This window comes from Clarias gariepinus, chromosome 13 (assembly GCF_024256425.1).
Source record: "Clarias gariepinus isolate MV-2021 ecotype Netherlands chromosome 13, CGAR_prim_01v2, whole genome shotgun sequence".
Classification (NCBI taxonomy): domain Eukaryota; kingdom Metazoa; phylum Chordata; class Actinopteri; order Siluriformes; family Clariidae; genus Clarias; species Clarias gariepinus.
Genome location: NC_071112.1, coordinates 21,896,808 through 21,919,239, shown reverse-complemented (window position 1 = coordinate 21,919,239; position 22,432 = coordinate 21,896,808). Strand labels below are relative to the sequence as shown.

Here is a 22,432-nt window from a genome sequence, read left to right as displayed (position 1 = left end):
CTTCTTTAGTGTGACTCCTCCTTTATTGTTACTAGTGTACTCATTACTAAATGTGAGGCTTAAGATGTTAAACGTAAGTTTTTCTCTGTTTATATGTTTGCTGTTTACTTTATTATAAACACCTGTACACCTGCAAATTTATCTTATCAGCCAATAATGTGGCAGCAGCACAGTGCAAACATCCGACGGAACGAGGAAACCCTGATCTCTGTGACATTAACCATGGTGTGTTTGCTGGTGAGCTGGTTTGGGCATTTCAGAAATTGTTTTTTTTTTTTTTTTAGATTTTTACATGACATTCTTGAGAACAGCGTGACAAATCGAAAAACTTTGAGTGAATGACAGCCCTGTCTTGTGGATGGGTAAGAGAGGTCAAAGGAGAATGCTTAGATTGGTTTAAGCTTCCAGGGAGGATGTAGTGACTTAGTAACTCTTAACGACTGTAGCATGCAGTAAACATCATCCTGAAGGTCTATGGCCTACAACAGCAGACGGACACCTTGATTTTCACTCCTGTCATCCATGAAAAGGCATTTAAGGCGATCATTCTTGGCTAACAGGAGTAGAACCTGATGTGGTCTAATGTTGTAGCTCATCCAACTACATCTACTGCATTTGGCAGATACTTATCCAGAGTGACTTACCTTATCATCCCATTATACGACTGAGCAGTTGAGGGTTAAGGGCCTTGCTCATGGGCCCAACAGTGGCAACCTGGTGGTGCTTCCTATCAGTAGCCCAATGCCTTAACCACTGAGGTCATCATAGTTTGATGTGCATTCTGAAATGCTTTTTCGCTCACCATGGTTGTAAAAAGAGCACTCAAACCAATCTGGTCATTCTCTTCTGATCTTCCTCATCAGCCAAGTGTTTAAGCCTGCAGACCCTCGGAGCATGATTTTAATTTTTCACTCCATTCAGTGTAAATTCAAGAACGCTGTGTGTAGAAGTTCCAGATCAGTTTGATATACTTAAAACTGCATGTCTAGCCTCAACATCAGAGATAATTATCTGAAGCTCATGGTGTGTTTAAATGATTTTCGCAATGTGCTGTTGCCACATAATTGGCTAATTAAATAACTGCATGGATGTACGGATGTTCTCAATAACCTATTATAACTTAAGTATATACATACAAGCCAAAGCACTATGATTGCCAAAGGATACAACAGCTCATGTCAAAGTCCTGAAAGTTTTTGTCAGTGAGCAGAAAGTCATTTTTCATTGGTGATGTGTTACATCACCAATGAGGATACAGGGTAAATTGGCAGGGGTGAAGGCTTGAGTCGGAGCATCATCTTCAAAAGGGCAAGGCTTGTGAAGTGTTTCTGGTCACAGTACCAAGGACACACAGACTGATGAAACACTGTCATCACAATAAAAGCTTAGTTTCTAGTTATGTTTTAGATAAAGCGATTGGATTTAAATTTGTTAATAATACCCAGACTATAACAATGACTTGTCTGGACTAGAAATGGTATAAGAAAAGAAACAAAAAGAAGTAGTTTAGGGCTTTGTATTACACCAAGATTGTAAGCATATGGTTTCTGTTCCATGAGGAACATCTCCAAATTATTTTTATTTGACATGCATCGATCATCACACATTGTTCATTTTTATAATCAACATCCCTGGGACAGATGAAATGATCATGTTCCCTGTATAAGCAGACCTGGTTCAACTCAAAACCTATATTTCTAAATATAATATTTGTGATCTCAAACAAAGCAAATGCAGCAATAATAATACAAAAAATTAAAATCACACAAACATAGTAGTCTAGGGTGTACCAAAGATGAAAGAGGTGTTTCGTACGATTATCAACATCACTGTATTTGCATTTGAAAGTAATTAATAAGATGATGCTGCATGTCAGTGCTAAAAACACAATTCTGTACGTCTTTGCAGCACAGCTTAAAGCTTATTTGATAATGGCTGTTTTTTTAACAGTAACAATAGCCATTTTCTTGAAAGTGATGGCAAGTAGACCAAACAATTCTCCATTAGTGATGATTCAGATATGTGACACTACTTTTACTAATACAAAGAACCTAGCTCTTAGTTTCACTGCATAAATTCTAGTGCAATCTGACTGAAAATTGTATTACATTAGTCAGAGGCCCTGAGAGGGTTTTAAGGCCACATATAAAAACATATGTACATACCTCCAGTGCAATATATTTACGGTAATGATTAACAGTAGGGAACAGTAGATTCTGGCTTAAATCTCTGTAAAGCAGAAAAGTAAAATCACTGTTTATAAGCATTCATCCTAGGATTTTCAAAGGCAGCACTCAAAACAGTCATAACATTCAAAACATCTCAAAAACAGGCATTTGTTCCATTTTAACAATTCTAAGAAATTTCAGTTTGACTTGTTAGGATGAGATTGCTCAGAATTAAAACATTAGGTTTTTTTTATATAACAAGTTTATCTTTAATGTCATTCAATGTAACTGAATTTTTTAAGCCCGTTGGTTTTCTGAGCTTTTATTTCTCAATCAGAGCAGCGAGTAGAGCAGGGTAGTTTGGAGTTCCCCATCCAGTCACTGGATCCCATGAAGAAGCAGCACAGAACCCTTGTCCTTCTACCTTGTCATCCAAACAACCCAAGTGACATCCCTCTGTTACCTAAGAACATAAGGAAGTTTAAGGAATTGAAACAGAAAATTGTGAGTAACACTACAAATTGAGGAACAGAAATTCCAGTTAAATAGATGTGGCCTCAATGCAGCTACATTGGTTTCAAAGAAATCTCATTGTAGCTCAGAGAATTTAGTAAAAGATTTCAGTCTATCTAAAAAGGGAAATGCTTCAAACGAATACTATATACTGTATTATGTACGTACACACATTACATATACACGTTAATACATATACTGTAGTTAATGTATATGTACTGTTTCATAAGTAAATGTATATTTGATGTAAGAGTCTCTTACATCAAAAAGACCAGTGCCTTTGAGTTTATACAGTCGTGGATTGAGGAAGCCAAGAGAGGGAAGGCCTTTCAGGAAGCGTTGATCATTAATGAGTGAGAGGATCCCTCCTACCACTGGAGTTGAGGCCTAGAACAGAACAGATGATTAAATTTAATTAAATTATTACCCAGCGCCTCAGGCTGTTTCATTTAGCTTAATCATAAACTTGATTAATCAAGGCTGATATGAACTGAGGGGAAAGGCATGAGGAAATCAATTTAATGCACAACACACTCATGCACAGAAGCTCTCGCGCACACACTCGCACCTGCTCATTTGTGCCATTACTCAATCCACTAGTTATGTGGCAGGAGCAGATACATATCAAATGCTATCCAGTTAATGTTCAGCACCAGACAGGCTGGTTTGACCATTTCAGAAACTGCTGATCTTGGATTTTTAAGCACAACAATCTAAAACAGTTTGTGCGCCACAGCCTGATGTTTGATGTGAACAATAAACAATTCCTCACCTGTAACTGCATGATTTTATGCATTACTAAGACTGGCTGATTGGAAACTTGCATGCATATTCCTAAGAACGTGACCGATAAGTAAATAAATATAGGTTCTTTACTAACCGAGGTTCCAGATACCCATGGGATGGGTACAAGGTTGGTGACGACCCAGTAATTGTCTGACAGTGCTGCCATGTCAGGGTAGGCTCTTCCACTGCGGTTGAAGTAAGACTCTGGAGGAAGCGACTTTGCACCTTTTAAATACGCACTCACTGCACCAACCTTCAGATATCACATATGGAAGTCAGTATTTATTCTTATGCATATTAGTTAGACAGTAGATTTTTGGAATGTACAGTCTGTATTTGTTAACTTTGTTAAACCTAATAACACAGCACAACATCTATAGATACTAATTAGTTGTACTGGTTTTTAAACCAGAGAACCTATACTGTTGTTTTTTTTTAAGTGAGAATAAACAGATATAAAATACTATTTATATAAAACTTTTATTTTATATATAAAAAAGTACTTCCACTTTTAACTTTAAACAAGGCACCTAAGGTGGTGTCAGGCAGCTTATGGATGGTTACCTGATAGTCTGGCATTGCAAATACGTTACTGAAGCCACCACCACTGATGAAGTCTGTGACTTCATAGGTGAGTTTGAAAGGATTCTTGAAGGACGTCCCACCCACTGTGGTCACATAAGGACTGAAAATGTGGAGTAAGAAAAGAAGACCCCTTTAAACTTGGAACTAATACAACAGATCATAAATGCAACTTATACTGTTGTACTTAACAATAATACTGTATATGCACTGATCAATTGTCGCCAGTTTTACTCGTCATGCAGCAAATTTAAAATATCAAATTTGTACATGTGCCCTTTGATGCTGCTGATTAGACGTTACCCATCACATACTGTTGCCTTCCCTGTGATGCTGCTAACCATAGGTTCCATAATTTTATGACTGTCTGTTTCATGGGTTATTTATTGCACAGTATGTATTTATTGCCTTTTACTGGTTGTAACTGCATAACTTGTATTACTAGTCAGTAATACAAGTAATATTATTTCATAATATTTTCGATTATATGTTGTTTCTTCTTATAAGACAATACCAGAAACATACTACAGAAACATACATAACCAAATAAAATGTGTGTATAAATTCTGAGTTTGGCAGAATAAGCAAAATGATTTTGTCTCATTAAGAACCTTTGCACTGTAACACATTTTTTACAAGACCGACCATCGCGGTACAACACGCACAAAAAAATATGACAATCACCTGGAAGCAGGAAAGCTCGGCCTGAACACATTTTCTTTGGTCAAGTGCCAACAGCCAGCCCCACTGTCCCCTATTTTAAAAATAACACAGATATTTATAGAACAATAAATGTTGACAAATAGCAAAACTGCTCCAGGTGCCTGGTCTATTTTAGTTCATAAATTTAATTACCAGATGCAAACAACATAGAGATTCCTCTAAGCCCTGCCTTCATGAACTCGTTGTTGATGCGGTTCATATAGGCAGTGGACAGACTGTCCTCGTCATCGCCGTAGCTGATTGTGTGCACCCATGGCACGGCAGACATGTTGCTAAGCAGCAGCATCCACTGAAGGAATGGCTCTTGGGTCTCATGTCGACCTGGAACAAAAAAAAAATGTATTAGTTGGATTGCAAAGTTGTTTGTCATAAGACTTATACACAGCAGCACATTTTTAGTCACACAGTTTCATATGATTATGAAGACGTAGTCACATGGATTGCTCAAAAAACAAGACTTTATGAAATAGTTGATCTAATGGGTTTACATTAGGCCTGGGCGATAAAATGATAATATGTATCACGACAGACACGGGATCGATATCAATAAAAAATGTGTTCAATAAAACGTTCAATATTTTTTATTCTTTGTCGAAAAAAAATAGAGGTTGCAAAGCTAGTTTAAGTCTGGTTATACCACAAACTTGATGTACCACCTTAGCTGCGCTCAATCTTTGGAGCACAGTTGTATTCGACCAACAAAATCTGTAGCTACAACACCGCACAAGCAGAAGACCACCATGGAGAGGTACTTTGCATCAGTGCCTTATGACAAAAAATCTAAATGGTTTAAAAATATAATGGAGGCAGTGGCATATCATATAGCCAAAGACATGCTCCCACTTAGCACTGTTGAGAAGCCAGGTTATAAAAAGCTTATACACGTGTTTGACCCACGCTATGTTCTTCCTGGCCGAAAGTACTTTTCTAAGACTGCAATTTCTAAGCTGTATGTGCAATAATGTGCAAAGAATCTGTGCAGCAAGAAATATCGTCAGCCAGTGAACTTCCTAGTACCAAACTTGCACTAAATTCTCAGGTTTCTCTGTTTATATTTAACACTTTGAACTATTTTATTACACTTTATTGAGCATTTATTTATTTTTTTATTTTTTTTTTATTTTGACCCTTAAATGTTAAGAAATAATTGTTAAGTGTTCATTGTGACTTTAGACTTATGTTTACATTTTAATTATTTGAGTTTTCCATGGTTGTGGACATTTCTGTCTTAATAACTGAGGGGATTATGATCAAAGGAAGGTTAAGCTTAAAATAAAAATGTTTAAATGTAATATTTTTTTCTCCTGGTCATTATTTTAAATGGGTCATAAAAAATATCAATAATTATCGATATTGACTTAAATGAAACACTGATATCGTGATACAGTTTTCAGCCATACCGCCCAGCCCTAGTTTACATAAATACATCAAAAGGTCTCCAGTACTTGGACTAACCCCCCACCCCTGAAAAAAAAAAAAAAAAAAAAAACTCAGATGTGTTGGACTAATGGTACTTAGTTATTAACCTAGTTAACCCAGTGTAAGTATGTATCCAATGTTGTAAACATTAAAGCACTTTTTGTAAGTCGCTCTGGATAAGAGCGTCTGCCAAATGCCTAAATGTAAATGTCTGCCAAATGCCTAAATATTGATTAAACTTAGCGTTTAGGTTGGAATTAATGCCAGAAAAGCAGACCATTACAAAAACAAAGCAGGTAATTCCATAACTCATTTTCCCTTACCTGGGTTGGTGAAGACCCATGTGGAGATGTTGGCTCCAGTGCTCATGATGTATTCTATATCTAAACTGGCTTCCAGGCCTGCTTTTCCTCCTCCCTGTGTGCCCACCACTCGCTCTACTTCTGTCAAGTGTTTGAAGCCTCTTGCATATATGCTCATGAACTCGGCCAAGTCTGCCGGATGGTAATACTGCTCCAAGAACTATGAAAAGTAAAGGAAAAAAATTATTGTATTTTTTTATAAATGCAATACATAAATGTAAATAACATAGCCGAAATATTAACCATCGTGGAACTGCAGTTTCTAATCAATCCATTATTTCTTGTTAGCCAAAACAGATGTAAAGCGAATGGAGTACAGGTTGATTGGTGTACCTGTGCCACTGCTTGGCTGTTGTTAGCAGCGTGACCAATATCAGCTGCAGTCAGATTGTATCGAGCTCTTAGGACTGTAGGAGTCACACCCAAATGAAAAGCCTTTCCAGATCGCCTAGGCCCTTCCCAGGCCTTACTGATTTCTTTACCACTTGTTGGAAAGCGCAGCACACCACCCACTGAAAGAAGAGTAAAAATCAACTCGATTACATCATATCTATACTTAGAATGTAAAATTCCACAATAACAGATGTCTTCAAAAAGTGATGTCTATTATTATTTATAAATACTGTTTATTAAGTACACAGCTATCAACAGCTTTATGAATCTCATGCCAATATTACACTTTAAACTTGCAGTCAGTCCAAGTTTAGTACAGTCAGTGATTGAAATAATAAATCCTCACTAACCAAAATCCAGGTGCTCAAACACATCTTCATGAACTGAGTACTGAGACGACGATCTGATTATAGTCTGATCTCCTTTTTTGTAACGGTGAAATTCGGTTCCAGGAAGCAAATTTTCTGCCACCCTGAGAAAGTGAGAGAGAAGGAGATCATAAATTCCTGCATTTTAAACCCTAATCTTTCCACCACACCAGTGTCATATATTTATAAACATAGTATTAAATACCATGAACAAGAATTTCAACATTTTACTTGCACTGAGAACTGTTTAAAAAAAGTTTCAGTCCTAACATACTTATAATGAAAAAGAAGATTTGTTAGAGGTGCAGCAAGCTAAAAAAACCTCCCAAAGGAAGACTAGGAAAAGAACAAGGTTACTTTTACTGAAACACAGAAAAGAGATACAGTATGTTGGAGGAGAGAATCAGTATGCTGTTCAAATCGATTTAAAAATGGAAGAGTAGAAGCCGCCGAAATGCAATGCAACCAAATGGACCAATCACAGTTGTTCCAGTCCGCGCCGGCAAGCACGCCGAGAGCTGCACATCAGGCATAGGTGACTGCGTAGGGTTACATACTGTAGGTGATAGCGTAGGGTACAGAGCTATGCAAGACCACCAGTGTACAATAAAGCATTCATCAGGCTTAAAAACAAGCAATTAATATAATCCTGTGGTTTGCTTTGCCGCTAAAACTGCTAAGTCATGATAAAAGGTCTTGGAATGAGACAGATTTGTGCAAATTTCATATATTTACATTTTATCACTCATTGTGTACCCTAATCTACATTGACCTTCATTATCTCAGCCTTGCACCACTTACTTTTTGCACTGCTGTCACTTTTAATTCCCATGTCTCAGTATTTGTGCATTTCAAATCATAGTCTGTCACTGGTTATGCATCCTTATTGGCCTTTTTATATATTTTTATTGTATATTATATATTAAGAGCCCAAGCACTATGATGTGATGAAGCATGGTTTAACGATCTTGCTAGTGCAACTACATGTCTATTACTATCCTTGCTACTGGATGTTTGTTAGTTTGATGATTTTCTTCGAGATAGATAGATACTTTATTTATTTATCTATTTACCTATCTATCTATTTTAGTTAAAAGTATCTGTGACTAACATTGATCATCTATACTAGTTACCTTGTACCCACAAGCCTATCCCAGAAGACTTAGGGCAAAAGGCAAGGTGCAGAAAACATGCATACCCAGAGAACTCAGAGGAAACCCACCAAGTACAGGGAGAACATGCAAACTCCATGATAAATAAGGCAGGAATTAAACCCATGACCCTGGAGACTTCTGTTCCAACCACAACACTGCCATGCTGCCCTATGACCGAAACTTTATGATTATGTTAAAACATTGAGTTTATAAAGATCTAAAAAATAAAAATAAAAAAAAGAGAGAGAAAGAAAAAGATGAAGAGGTGCCCTTAGACTTGCACTGCAAACGTGCTTCCAGTAAGTTTTCACTATTATTCATATCCAAGTTCTTGTTCATGGTAGGAAAGGTTTAAGAGACTAAGACACTTTTTACAGATATATACACAGCCATACTGAAATGTAACCATTAGTTGTTGTTTTTATCTAAAGGCTGAATGTTTTCTAAAAAACAGAGTACATGGGGTTTAAATCCTATTTTAAAAATAATAAAAAAAAAAGAGGTTCCTATTGTACACATGCTGTGTGTGCATTTCTGGTCTAATAAAAAGCTTACTGAGCAGTCATAGTGCACTGCAAGAAGTCTCGTGTTTGCACAGTGCGACAATTTCGAATCCCATGACCCTGCAGCCACGTCCACACGGTTTTCTCGGTCAGCTGAGATGGCCTGACCAGCGACTCCACTTCCTCCAAGGTCAAATACTTCCCTGTGCAGGACAAAGGGTGCATTAGATATGAGGTGGAATGTAAAGTTTAAAGCTTTAACACATGATATGTCTCAGTACCATACTGCTGTGAATCCGGGTCTGACACGAGCTGCAGCAGTTCCTGAAGCTGGTCCACATTCTGCTGCTTGAGAGCAAAAGTGAGCTCCACTTCCTCCTGAAGAGCCACTCTACCTGCATGGGTCCAATCTTCTGGCACGCTGATGGACGATCATACAAATGCACACTTAGTTACAATCAGACAAATCAAACTAAATGCATTCAATATTATTAGAGGGTGAGGACGTGCACTGCTGGAGAAGACATTATTTCAAAATAAAGCTTACAGTACAACTTGGTCGAGCTCTAGATGTTCCCCACTGACAAGCCACACACCCAACAGGAGGACACACAGCACCCTGTCATTAAAAACCGAATCATTTACACAAAAAATTATTAATTCACATATTTCTTTCAACTGAATCTGCACTATTCATAACTGAAGGTCGGTCTGTGTGTCTGAGCGACTTTAACTGCTATTAAAACCAGTTCAATCCTACAGCTTTTTAAAAAGACTAAATAAAATAAATCAATGACAATAATGCTCCTACCGCATTGTCTTGGTGTAAACAAACAACATAAACAGCCAACACAATCACTGCTGTGTGTCACACACACACACACTTCTGCGCTTTGTGTATGAGCCCAGCGACGCCTGGCCACAATCCAAATCCTGTCCTGTCAAAATAAAAGTTCTAAATAAAACGCTCTACTGTGAAACGTAGACTGTCAGACTTGACCTAACAGTTTGTTTCCTAAGCTTTTTTTTTCTTTTTTTTTTCTTTCAAAGACGTTTTTTTGTTTGTTTCTTTAACTACAAAAAAAAAAGAAAAGAAAAAGAGTGTAAAATTGCGTAGTGGTTGCGTATGGTCTGACACAAGTCTGAAAAATTTCATACATTCAAACTTTCAGTTCATGCTAGTGTGATTTTGTGTGAATGCACTTTTGTGTAGATGATGTAGCGTCCATCATGAGGGTTTTCTGTGGGTTCTCTGGTTTTCCTCCACCTCCAAATAAAGCATGCCAGTAAATAGACTGGTTCTGCTATCTTAGGCCTGTGTATGTGGATGTATGTGTGTGTTCATTTTTGTGATAACTGCTGTAGAGTAATTTATAAAAAAGAGAAGTAAATAATTTATGTGATGACTCTTTGCTCAAAATATAGTCTCAGATTCTATTTGTGCAGTTTTATAAGGAAATTAGCTGCTTAGTTTTACTGGATATCCTGCAGAACCTTCTGAGGATTTTTTTTTCATGCATGCCTCAGGGTCTGTGTGCATAGTTAGCATGTTCATCCTGTGCTTGGTGGGTTTTCTCCAGGTTACTCCCACAGTCCAATGACAAGCAAATTAGGCTAATTGGCATTCCCAAATTGCCTTAGTGTGTGAATGAGCATGTAATTGTGTGTATGTGTGTGTGCGCCCTGTGATTAGTTGGCACCCCATCTCCTGCAGTAGGCTCCAGGCCCCCTGTGAAGATAAAGTGGTACAGACGATGAGTAAGTTAAAGGGAGTGAGTGGCGTAAAAAAAAAATTGAGACCACACTTCTATAGGTTCAGAGTAAGCTTATTTATTTTATTTAGTTTATCTCCTACAAGCTTTTATTTTGACAGAAAAGTCATATGACTATGATTGTAACTATCACGTGATCATATGACACCCTACAGTCAGCTGATTGACACTTCGAATGGAAAGTTTCACCAGCGCCACTATTTCAACACTATTTCCTTATTTGCAGATGATACAAAAGTTGCAGCATATTTTACAGTAGAATAAAATAAAGGTTAACCTGTAAAAAAAAAATTATGCTTGACTTTTTCAGAGCAAGCAATACATAAATCCAGATAAAATCAAGCAAGGGACTTCATATTGCAAGGACATAGCCTTGACTTTCCAATAAGATGTCTTGTAGATAAAAGGAGAGAGTTTATAAATGGTATTAAGACAATAGATCTGTTTAATAAATATTCCAAGGGGATAAAATAGTCAACACGCATGCTCCAAATATACAGTTGTGTCAAACTGGCTTCTGCAAGAGGCTGAGGGACATACTGTATTATGGTGAAAACAATAAATTATGAACTGGAACAAAAAAAGTGAAATGGAGATCCTGTTTGCAAACACACTGATTATATCAAGGGTTGTTGGCCCTTGGGCTCAGTAAAATATTTAAAAGGTGCAAATGTTTTAAAGAAGGCTGTAAATCCAGAAATGATGATGCTGGCCGAGGTGGCTCAGAGCCCATTGCAGTTGTTCCCATTAACATTCAATGTGTGGAACGCCTGCTCCTTGAAAATCAATAGATAACTTGTTACTAACTTGCAGAAGACACGCATCTGTCTGTGAGAAATGTTCACACAATCATTCAACAACATCATTTGGACATTTGGCTGAGAACTATTTCCATATTCCCCGTACAGTTCTGACCTTGCTCCAAGGCATGTCCATATGTTGGGTAATTAAAGGAGTTCCTGGGAGGCCAGCTTTACAGATGTGAAGCTGGCAGTCTGATTATAACTCCAACGTCCTTCACAGACAACTTTCTACCCTGATGGTATCCAAGCACTGGTGAAATAAGTGCAGCAGTGGATTATACAGATAAATAAAGGTATAAAGGCATATAAATTACGGGAACCTAAATCAATAGGACAATGATCCCTACTACATTATATGAATTAAGAAGAGTTGAAAATAAACAATGAATATAAATATTAGTTTTAAACCATATAAACAAAAAAATTAGGGAATTACTTAAAGCAAATATATGGAAACTGCAATTCTCAAACCAGACTGGGCATGCAAATTTGAATAGAATTTCTAAATAATAATAATAATAATAATAACAACAGTAATATAGTATATTAATTATTAAATTCTTCTTCTTATTATTATTATTATTATTATTATTGTAATACTACTACTACTACTACTACTAATACTACTACTACTACTACTACTAATAATAATAATGTAGTATTATAGTATATAGTTACTTTAATAGTACAAGGAGAAAGTATTGTTTGTCATTTTAATAATACAGTATTAATACTTTTTAAGTTGCTTATTGAAATATGCTTTTATACAATATAAAAGCATACTGAGACCAGCCATTCTAGCCATGATAGTCACCCCTAAAATGCCAGGGAAAGCTACCAACCAACTGGTTTACATCACCACCAAGATAAAAACCTATATGCTAAAATAAATCTGTGTAAAAGCTAAATTGTAAAGCATAATTGTAAAAATGTATCCTTGTTCAACTTTCCATGTAATGCTGGCACTCGAAGCTTAATTGGCAGCTGGCATTGTCAGCTCTGGATTGGCGTTAAATAATTTTCTTAATTCTACAACATTATTGTGTTAATCATTGGAAGTCTTCAAAACTGTTAGCTGTAGCATGTTACAATGATGCAATAGCGTTATAATTAAATACAAATAATTCATGTTATCTAAATTTGAATACATTTTGTAACTGAAAAAAAAAAAACCTACACCTCTCAAGCTATAATTCTAACATAATATTTTGGCTATTTACTGGAACCTAAGGGTTTTCTTAGCCTCTGAGCTCTGCCATGTATCACCATTATAACCTGTTTACTTAGAATCCTCATAAAATTAAATTAAATACCAAAAAAATAACTGATTATGTTGGGTTGTGGTGAGATCTGGTTACTAGTCACTAATTTTATTCAACTACCTATTTTTGTATATACTCTCACAGGACACTTTATTAGGAACACCTACCTGTACACCTATGCATTCATGCATTTATCTAATCAGCCAATCATGTAGCAGCAGAGCAATGCACAAAATCGCAAGATACAGACCAGCAGTTTGGGTGTTGATCACACCAACATTCAGAACAAGGGGGAAATGATGTCAATGCTTTTGAGTTTCCTCAAGATGGTGCAATAATAAAAGACATGCAGTGAGCACAAATTGTGGACAGAAGTGTCCTGTTAAAATCAGAGGTCAACAGAGAATGGCCAGATTGGTTAATTCATATAACCATTGTATAATTGTATAATTGAGGTGAGCAGAACAAGCATCTCAGAATGCACAACACGCCGAACCATGTGGATGATTGGTTACAACGCCCTACCCAGGATTCGTAACGTGTTCTAATATAGCGATTGGTGGGTGCAACGTTCGGCGGCTACATGTATTCATTTTACAGGCATAAACTGCGATGTTGCGGTTTAACAGTAGAGGGCGACATACGCACATAAAAATAGTGAACAGCGCCGAACCCGATCATTAGCGGTCATCGTGTAGACGTGATGTGACAGAAATGATAGATTATGGGTCAAGACCACGAGCTGAAAGCAGTTTAGTATACATTTTGTGTAACTGACTTATCCCAAAAACAATTCTTTCCCCGGTAGGACATATTTCCAAACCAATTTCCCTTCGTACAGTATTACTTAAATGTCTGGACACAATTGCTCATTTATTTTCTTTCTCTCTCTGTCTCTCTCTCTCTCTTTTTCTTTAGTGTAAATTAATATATATATATATATATATATATATATATATATATATATATATATATATATATATATATATATATATATATATATATATATATATATATATATATATATATAGGCTCCCTGTTTACCACAATTCTGTATATGCTATTTCATACTATTTTTTTTAAAGTTAGAAATAAAGAAAAACTCGTGAATAAATATGTGGTCAAACGTGTAGCTGGTCTTGTATGCGTGACATCATTCTTTTTCTCAGTAAACCTGGGAAGGTTTTAGGGTATTCAAGTCAAAAACTGTAAAGGTCATTTTAAAAGTGGTCATTTATCCTACAGGACTCACTCATTCCATAGTCTCAGAAAAAAAGGGTATTAAATTGTCTACAGTGCCATGAAAAAATCCCCCCTCTTCCTTTTTCATATTTGTTACACTTAGATGATAGAGATCATTGAACAATTTTATATTACACAAAGATCCCTCAATAAAGACAAAATGCAGTTTTGTGTAATGATTATTTCATTTATTAAGGGAAAAATGCTGTCCAAACCTACCTGCTGTCCATGAACTTTGACAGTAAGAGCCACTACCTACAAATAGAGAAAACTTGAAACAGTGGTGAACCTTCTCAGGAGTGGCCGGCCTACCAAAATTACTCAAAGAGCACAAAAACGATGCATCCAGGAGTTCATAAAAGAACCCAGACCCAGAACAATATCTAAAGGACAGCAGGCATCAGTTGTCTTAGTTAAGGTCAGTGTACATAATTCAACAGTAAAAAAGAGACTTTGCAAAAATGGCATCAATGGGAGAGTTCCAGGGCGAAAGCCATCGCTGAACAAAAAGAACATAGAGGCTCGTATCACGTTTGCTATAAAAAAAAATAAAAAATACAACAACTTGTGATTATCCCCAAGACCTTTGAGCAAATATTCTGTGGAGTGTGGAAACAAAAGTTTAACTTTTCGGAAGGCGTGTGTGTGCCATAACATCTGTTGTAGAAAATCATACCAACAGTGAAACATGGTGGTGGTAGTTTAATGATCATCAGTTGGTGACCTCAATCTCTAGCACACTTGGGTTATGTAGCAGGACATTTATGCAAAACAAATCAGTAAGTCCACCTCTGTATGGCAAAAAAAAAACAGAAAACAAATTAAGGTTTTCAAGTGGTCTAGTCAAAGTCCAGACTTAAATCCTGTGGCATGACGTTAAACAGACTGTTCATGCTCAAAAACCCTCCAATGTGGCTGAACAATTCTGAAAAACCCCTCCAAACAGTTGTGAAAAGAGCGGGCCAAAATTCCTCCACAGTGATGTGAAAGACTCATTGCCAGTTATTGCAAAAACTTGATTGCATTTATTGCCAGCAAGCGGGCACAACCATTAATTATTAATTTATGAAAGTGTAGGGGTAATAACTTTTCACATAGGGCCAGACAGGTTTGAAACTCCCTTAATAAATGAAATCATAATTTAAAAACTGCATTTTATATTTATTTTGGTCATCTTTATTTTATTCTGGTTATAATTTGTTTGCATGACTATTATGCCGAAAAAGAAAAGAAAATACTTTTTCACAGTACTTTATATACACAGAGTTAAGTAAAAAATTTTCTGCACTCCTATCTTTATATTAAAACATCTGTTGTCCTATGTGTTTAAATATCTGGAAACAGAATTTGGACCGATACTCTAAGGTAAAAATTTCTCAAAAAGAATCATCACTGGTGACAAGACATGGATTTATCACTATGAGTCTGAGAGTAAACAGCAGAGTACGGAATGAAGACATCCAAGCATGAAAAAGGTTAAAAGTGAACCATAAGCCTGGAAAATTGATGCATACCGTTTTCTAAGGTTCTCAAGGCTTAGTGTTGAAACATTTAAAACATTATGAGGAAAAAGTTTAACAACCAACAGTGCTCACTACAGTGAGATGCTTATTACATATATATACTTTGTTTACCCCATACTTCTGTATGTGTATTTTTTAGCTCTGTATTCTGTCCTGTATTTTGAGGTTAGTTTTGATGTCTTCCTTATTGTTTTACAATGTAGAAAATAATAAAGTTAAAGAAAAGACCTAGAATAAATAAATGTTTTCAAACGTTTTACTGCTACTGTATATTTACCAACAACCTTTGTTTGTCAATAAACCTGGGAAGGTTTTCAGTTGTTCAATTCAATGGACTGTAAAAATAAATCCATAAAAAGCGTTTTAATTTTTAAACAAGGTTAGTCATTGATCCTAGTTATTCAGTCAGTCTCACACAAAAAGGTGATACTAAATCATCTACATGGGTGGTACCGCTCAAGGATAAACCATTTGTAAATTTATTGTACATTTTTAATCCTGGGGCTATAAATGAGGGCTACATATTGTGCACATTTAAAGCCTCATCATGAAAATATACAAATTATAGTCATATAACTTAAAGGTATACTTTATGCACATTATCAGGTAAGGGCAAGAATATCATGTAGTAACAATAATAAAAAGCATCTGAGTGCACCATTCAATACACACTATTACAAGACAATTATTGACCAACATCAACCACAACTTCTCAGTGCAAGTCCAAGTTTTAGACTTCGCTATTCTTTCGTTTTGCCTGTGGGGGCGCTGGCAGTGAACAGCGCAACAGGCGTTCCCTTATACACCATATTCAGCCCGAATCGAGCTATTAAGTCAATTTAAAGACCGAAAGGGGGAGTTCCTAGAGTCACCACTATCGGTCAGGTTCCCCCGCTGTGGTCCAGAGTGTAGTGAAAATGAGCGGCAGGAAGAGCGGCGCTCCCTGGTTGTGGCTAGCCGTGTTCTTCGGGAGCGCGCTCGAGGCCGTGGCGCTGGGCTCGCGCGCGGTGTGGCGGAACGGCTCGGCGGTGCTCGTGCCGGACTACATGCTCAACCTGTACAGGACGCAGTCAGCGCTCGAGCGCACGAGCAGCTACGGGAGCGCGACGCGCACGAGGAGACGCGCCAACACAGTCACCAGCTTCGTGGACCAGAGCAAAGGTGAGGGACGCTCATCACTCAGCACTAATGAGCACTGGGTTTCATGTGAACACGTTAGATATGTTCTTTCTTTCTTTCTTTCAGTAAATAATAAGTCAGTTGATTTTAAAGTTAATTATAATCCCCAAAACAGAAACGAGTGCATTGCCCTTTTCAAGATGCACCGCCGTTCCAGATGTTATCCTACTGATATTCCTTAGATCCCTGCGACAACCCTTATATGTTCTTACATTACATTATGTGCATGCAATTGCCATGAAATGAATTAGTGTCTTTGAATTGTGTATCGTACAGCTCGTGAAGTTCTGTAGTCAGTGGCTTGTTAACACATTTAGGGTACACTTGTCACTTTATGCAGTCCCATGTTATGTTATTGTTCGTGTTTTTTCTCCCACAGTAATCTATAGGTCGATGTTCAATTTTAATAATTAAAAGGGCTAATGGGCAAATGCAAAGCAATTATTTAATTATGCTTTGAAAAATAATATTATTGATATTATATTACCTACACAATCCTGAAATTAAGAATGACACAATCCTGAAATTAAGTAATCTAATTGCAAGTTCTTGTTGTTGTTGTTGTTGTTGTTGTTATTGTTATTATTATTATTATTATGGCAGCAGCATATCATAAAAAAAATCTTAGGGTTTTACGTAGACATGGTCGTAACTCTTTATTTTAAGGCCTGGTATTTTCAGGAACAAATTGTTACCAGTTTTAGATTTTCCTGGTGTTTACGCTTTTAAAATAAATTATTTCAAACAACACCTAAAATCGTAGGCTTTAATGTGTCTAACCTCCACCATCTGTGATAGATAAAGTTCACTGGCGTGTTGAGCCGAATGCTCGGAAAGAGCGTGCGATCTGTGGCCAGGTGTTGCTGATAAAGACAGAAACACTTAATTCAAAACTTATGGTCAAATACACATTATCGCATACAATAGTGACTTTACAAAATACCTCCTGGTTCAGTGGGTCATTACTCTACACAAGAAAACGAAGTTGAGTGGTATGGGCTAGAACGCTGTTCTTAGGGACTGGAGCAATGAGGAGGTCAAAGCCTCCTGTCTTGTCTGTCCTGTAAAACGTTATCTAATTGTTATAATATGACTCAATGCAAATGTCAGTGCTGATAAAAAAAAAAAAACGCTGAAAAAAAAAACATTAATATAAAAAAGTTCAATTATCAGAAAGACAGAAATACTACTAAAATTAAATCTTATGATAATAAGAGAAAAAAACAATACTGTTTTTAATCAGCAGTCCTTTTTGTTTAGAAATGATTGGGAATCTTTTCACAATTCAATTATCAATTTGTATTGGGTACATCATCCACTGACATAATTTACCTCTACATCCCCCTTGGTCTCAGAGGCCCAGAAAATTCTTGAGCACAAATTAGTCTGCATGTTCAAGACCAAAATAAAAGTAGGGGAGTTGGAATGAACACCCATTTCCAGACTGTCTCTTCACAACATTTTTTCAGATTATGTCATTGTTGTGCCTGGCCAGCATATGTTACCTTTAGAAGAGGATGCTTTGGCCTAGGTTCACCTTTCCTTCTAATAGTGGTCCTTTTTCTGAGTGTGAGATACAGGTCTGAGATGCAGCTCACACTGGATGCCTCTGTCCTTTTTGCTCCTCTTGAGGACCACAGGCCAAGCCCAGGTTGTGTTGCTGCTCACAGCAGATGCTTAACTGTTTGCAATTACTTGCTTTTCTTAGTTCTGTCTCGTGATATGCAGTCAACACGATATAGCCAGATCTGGCCTTGGGTTCTCGTGCTACCCACTCATATTAGAAGAATCCCCTTCATGTTTTAACCATGAAACTGTGGTCTGCGTCTCAGGTTGCACAGTGTTCTGGCTTCTACGGTTGAGTTAGATGTCAAGACGTCAACATTGAAACTTGTTTTACTTGCTGGATCTGGTCCCTCTTAGCAAAGCTCTTGTCTGCATTGCTTCAGTCACGGATGGCATACTGCGACATAGGCTTATGATGGATCTCTTTGGAAAACATCTTAATGAGAAAAATAGCGTAGCACAAAGATCATCATGAGATGTTCGAACAGGAATCACATTTAGGCACTCTCCAGAGGTTAACACTTAGATGCTTTCAGAAAACTAGGTCCAGGTGATTTCTAGTAGTTATAATGGTGATCAGAGGTGTTCAACCCAAATGGCTGACATCTAATTGTGTCCCCAGGCCACAAACCACTCCTTAAATGTACAGCCTCCTCTTGAGGAGTATAGTAGAAGGGGAGAGGAGGGCTTTGCTGGAGACCATGAGCTTTTAGTTTGTCCCAGTAAGTATTTTTCACATTCAATCTGCACAACTAGGAGATGCTGCCAAGGACAAAGGCAATCTGACAGGTCAACCCAACACTCTCCACCTGGCCTTGGCTGGTGTTGTGAGCCTTGCATTTGGAGAATCCATTCCAGGCCCCTGAATGTTATTCTCTTTGAAGAGAAGAGCTGACAGTGTCGGTATGGCATTTTCGGCTATTTGGTAGACTGCTCACAACGGGCCAAGGAATGTGAGATTTCTACCCCAGACAGATGGCTCCTGTAAGCACTGTTGAAGTTAAATTAACATTGAACCATTATTGAAATTCCTCCCAGGCAGTACATATTTGACTGTCTAAGACTGAACTGTTCATCTTCTTGTTGTTGATTATTATTATTTTTTTTGTTCTTACAGATGAGCCATCAGCTGAGTCCCACCAGCAGTATGTATTTGACCTTTCGGGTCTCTCGAGAACAGAAGAACTAGTGGAGGCTGAGCTGCGGGTGTTGCGGAAGGTTCCATCTGATTTGGAGAAATTACGGTCCTCTAAAGGAAACCTATACCACCTGCTCCTTTATAGCTGCTCCTCTACGGGCTCGTCAGGCAAGCCTCTACTGCTCACTTCTAAAACCATCAACATTCTGGATACCACCTTGAGCACTTGGGATGTGTTCAACATTGGAACTACTCTGAGAGTCCACCATAGGGTGCACAGGACAACTCAAGACAGCAGACATGCGTGTTTCAGCATAGCTGTTGTCTCAGTCTTAACTAACGAGGTGGTCTCTCCTGCTTTTTTTGGTTTGGGTACTAAGGGGCAGCACAGGAGTGAGAGGGCTTTGCTTGTAGCCTTTTCCCGCACTCGCAGGAAAGAGAATCTGTTCAGAGAGATCCGTGAAAAGATGAAAGCCATGCACATGCTTAATCGGAGCTCTGAGGGTCGTGCTAGACCCAGGCCCCGCCAGAAGAGGAGGACCGCATTAGCAGGCCGCTCTGGAGGGGCAGGGACAGCAGGGGGAGGAGGAACAATTGCAGCAGGTGGAACAGGCGGAGGTGGCAAAGGAGGTGGCAGGAGGAGGACTCGCTGCAGCCGCAAACCTCTCCATGTCAACTTTAAAGAGCTGGGATGGGATGACTGGATCATTGCACCACTGGACTACGATGCATACCACTGCGAAGGTGCATGTGACTTCCCACTGCGCTCGCACCTCGAACCCACCAACCATGCCATCATCCAGACGCTCATGAACTCAATGGATCCAGAGTCAACACCGCCCAGCTGCTGTGTGCCTTCCAAGCTCAGCCCTATTAGCATCCTGTACATTGACGCTGGAAATAATGTGGTGTATAAGCAGTATGAGGACATGGTGGTGGAGAGCTGTGGCTGCAGGTAGCAGCATGCAATTGGGCTGGACTACAGCCCTTGATTTGAAACCTAAAAAAAAAAAAAGAGCCAAAATGCAGCACTGCCAGCCTCACTGAAATGAGCATTAGTGCAAAAATATTTTAGCAATCACTACAATGGATAAGTGTATTCGCACATGCATGTGGTGTAGTGGACACCAAGAGACAAGAGGTTGTGCTCAACAGGGCATTTTTATCAGTGTCTGTAAAAATGGGCTGAAAACCCAGTGGGTAAAAATGCAGAACAGCTCTCTATGCAAGATACTAAATTCTCCAACAAAATAAACACCTCCTTAATCAGGAAAAAAGTAAGACCAGAAATTCCAGAAATAACACTACATCCTGATAATGTAAACGGAATGATGGAGCACTCAAGCCTGCTCACAGTGACTGAGAAAATGTTGAACTGTTCTGAATTCCCAAGTCTGTCAGAGATTCCATGCAAGTCTAAGAGCGGAAGTGCTGTGTCTGACAGTCAGCTAAAGCTGAAGAAAACATTCATAAGAATTTTTATAAAATATTTAAAACTATAAACACGAGAAAGAAAAAAGTGACCTAAATCACTGACAGCAATGCTTGTCTGAGTGTTGGAGGTTTTGACTTTTTTCTGTACGGCGCAATGTGTTATTCCAGTTGGAGCATGGGTTGTTTTTATAATCAAGAGACTCGTTGGGTGATTTATTGAGTATGACAGTTCTGAATTTTATATTAAGGTAACCCACACACAGCTGATGCTCCCATGAGGTGACATCTCGCTTCCTTTTCTCAGCATAATGTATAAGTGTTTGACTGGCCCACAGAAGGAAAGTCACAAAGCATACGTTGCTAGGAACGTCAGTCATTATTTGTTCCAGTCAAAATCCTAATCACGTCAAGTAGTTTAAGAATTGTGTTTAACCAAACTCATTACAAAAGAAATAAGCTTTTCGGACACCCCACTTGGCATCTGTGGGACGAGATACAATAACTGTGTTATTCATGATGTCCATATGTGTAAGAGGTAAATGACTTCACTCAACCTCGGGACCTGGGGAAAAAAAGAGGTTCGAGAGCCAGAGTCGAAATGATTCTTGGCATTGTGCACTTCTGTGTGACAACCCTTTCGAACTTCATGTGTAGGTCGGTTTGCTTTTCCTTGTCTCTGCTGTCCTTATTTTCAATTTATTTTAAAATAAACATTCCCATCAAGCACAGTCTTCTGGATGCAGCTTCACATTTTACACCTGGAATCACGACAGATGAATTAGCCTATTAAATTCGGTTCAAATTATTCAACACCTAATTCTGTAATCCCTGTGATACATATAACTTTAAATTATATATATATATATATATATATATATAGACACTGGAATATTGTAATGCATAAGAAAAGCAATATGTTAATGGTTGCATTATAAACCACAGCATTTCAGCATAAATAGACAGTCAGAAAAGATGCAGCCATTAAATAACTGTCGTGTGCCTTATGATCGGTCTGACCCAGTGAGCTCAGTGTTATGCGAGTTCTGCTGGTTTTGATAACAGTGTTGTTTTATTCCATTTTTATGTAAGTAAAGACAATTTGTTTTGTCAGGATGAAAAAACATTTTGGTTGACATTTATCAGGGTTTTTAAGGATAATGAAAGGAACAGAGGCACATAGTGAGGAAGCATTGTGAGCCGTGAGTATACTTATTGAATATACATATATATGAATAATCTATTGTTAATAAATTCTGTAAAAGAGTGACATCAGATCTCCTTAATGCATATCTAGACTGATATTATTATTATTGTTATTGTTATTATTATTATTATTATTATTATTATTATTATTATAATAATAATTATTATTATTATTAATAATAATAATAATAATAATAATAATAATTATTATTATTATTATAACAATAATAGTATTACATAACTACTATTTACATATCACTTGTCACAAATGGACTACAGCTTCATGCTGTTTAACATGGGTTATTAGAAAAAATTAAACAAGGCCATTAAACCCAAAAA

At 37.6% G+C, this 22,432-nt stretch overlaps 2 protein-coding genes across 2 annotated transcripts; one reads left to right on the top strand and one right to left on the bottom strand.

Annotated features, from left to right (window-relative positions):
• Positions 1-2,405: 2,405 nt before the first annotated feature.
• On the bottom strand, positions 2,406-9,910 carry tpp1 (tripeptidyl peptidase I). Its single transcript, XM_053509717.1, has 13 exons — positions 9,783-9,910; positions 9,519-9,590; positions 9,253-9,392; positions 9,024-9,174; positions 7,297-7,418; positions 6,887-7,065; positions 6,515-6,713; positions 4,905-5,093; positions 4,734-4,803; positions 4,032-4,152; positions 3,562-3,720; positions 2,943-3,068; positions 2,406-2,631 (listed from the first exon to the last, which is right to left on the bottom strand). Exons 1-13 carry the CDS (start codon positions 9,809-9,811, stop codon positions 2,491-2,493), a joined length of 1,698 nt encoding a protein of 565 aa, XP_053365692.1. The 5' UTR covers positions 9,812-9,910; the 3' UTR covers positions 2,406-2,490.
• Positions 9,911-16,398: 6,488 nt separating this feature from the next.
• On the top strand, positions 16,399-22,179 carry gdf7 (growth differentiation factor 7). Its single transcript, XM_053509268.1, has 2 exons — positions 16,399-16,734; positions 19,436-22,179. Exons 1-2 carry the CDS (start codon positions 16,491-16,493, stop codon positions 20,413-20,415), a joined length of 1,224 nt encoding a protein of 407 aa, XP_053365243.1. The 5' UTR covers positions 16,399-16,490; the 3' UTR covers positions 20,416-22,179.
• Positions 22,180-22,432: the final 253 nt, after the last annotated feature.

Excerpts from the sequence above, each read along its gene's own strand:
- tpp1 (XM_053509717.1), bottom strand. The coding sequence starts at position 9,811 with ATGTTGTTTGTTTACACCAAGACAATGCG. Across the intron at positions 5,094-6,514 it reads ATGGGTCTTCACCAACCCAG|GTCGACATGAGACCCAAGAG; the intron begins GTAAGGGAAAAT and ends TTTTTGTTCCAG. Across the intron at positions 3,069-3,561 it reads CATGGGTATCTGGAACCTCG|GCCTCAACTCCAGTGGTAGG; the intron begins GTTAGTAAAGAA and ends GTTCTGTTCTAG.
- gdf7 (XM_053509268.1), top strand. The coding sequence starts at position 16,491 with ATGAGCGGCAGGAAGAGCGGCGCTCCCTGGTTGTGGCTAGCCGTGTTC. Across the intron at positions 16,735-19,435 it reads CTTCGTGGACCAGAGCAAAG|ATGAGCCATCAGCTGAGTCC; the intron begins GTGAGGGACGCT and ends TTGTTCTTACAG.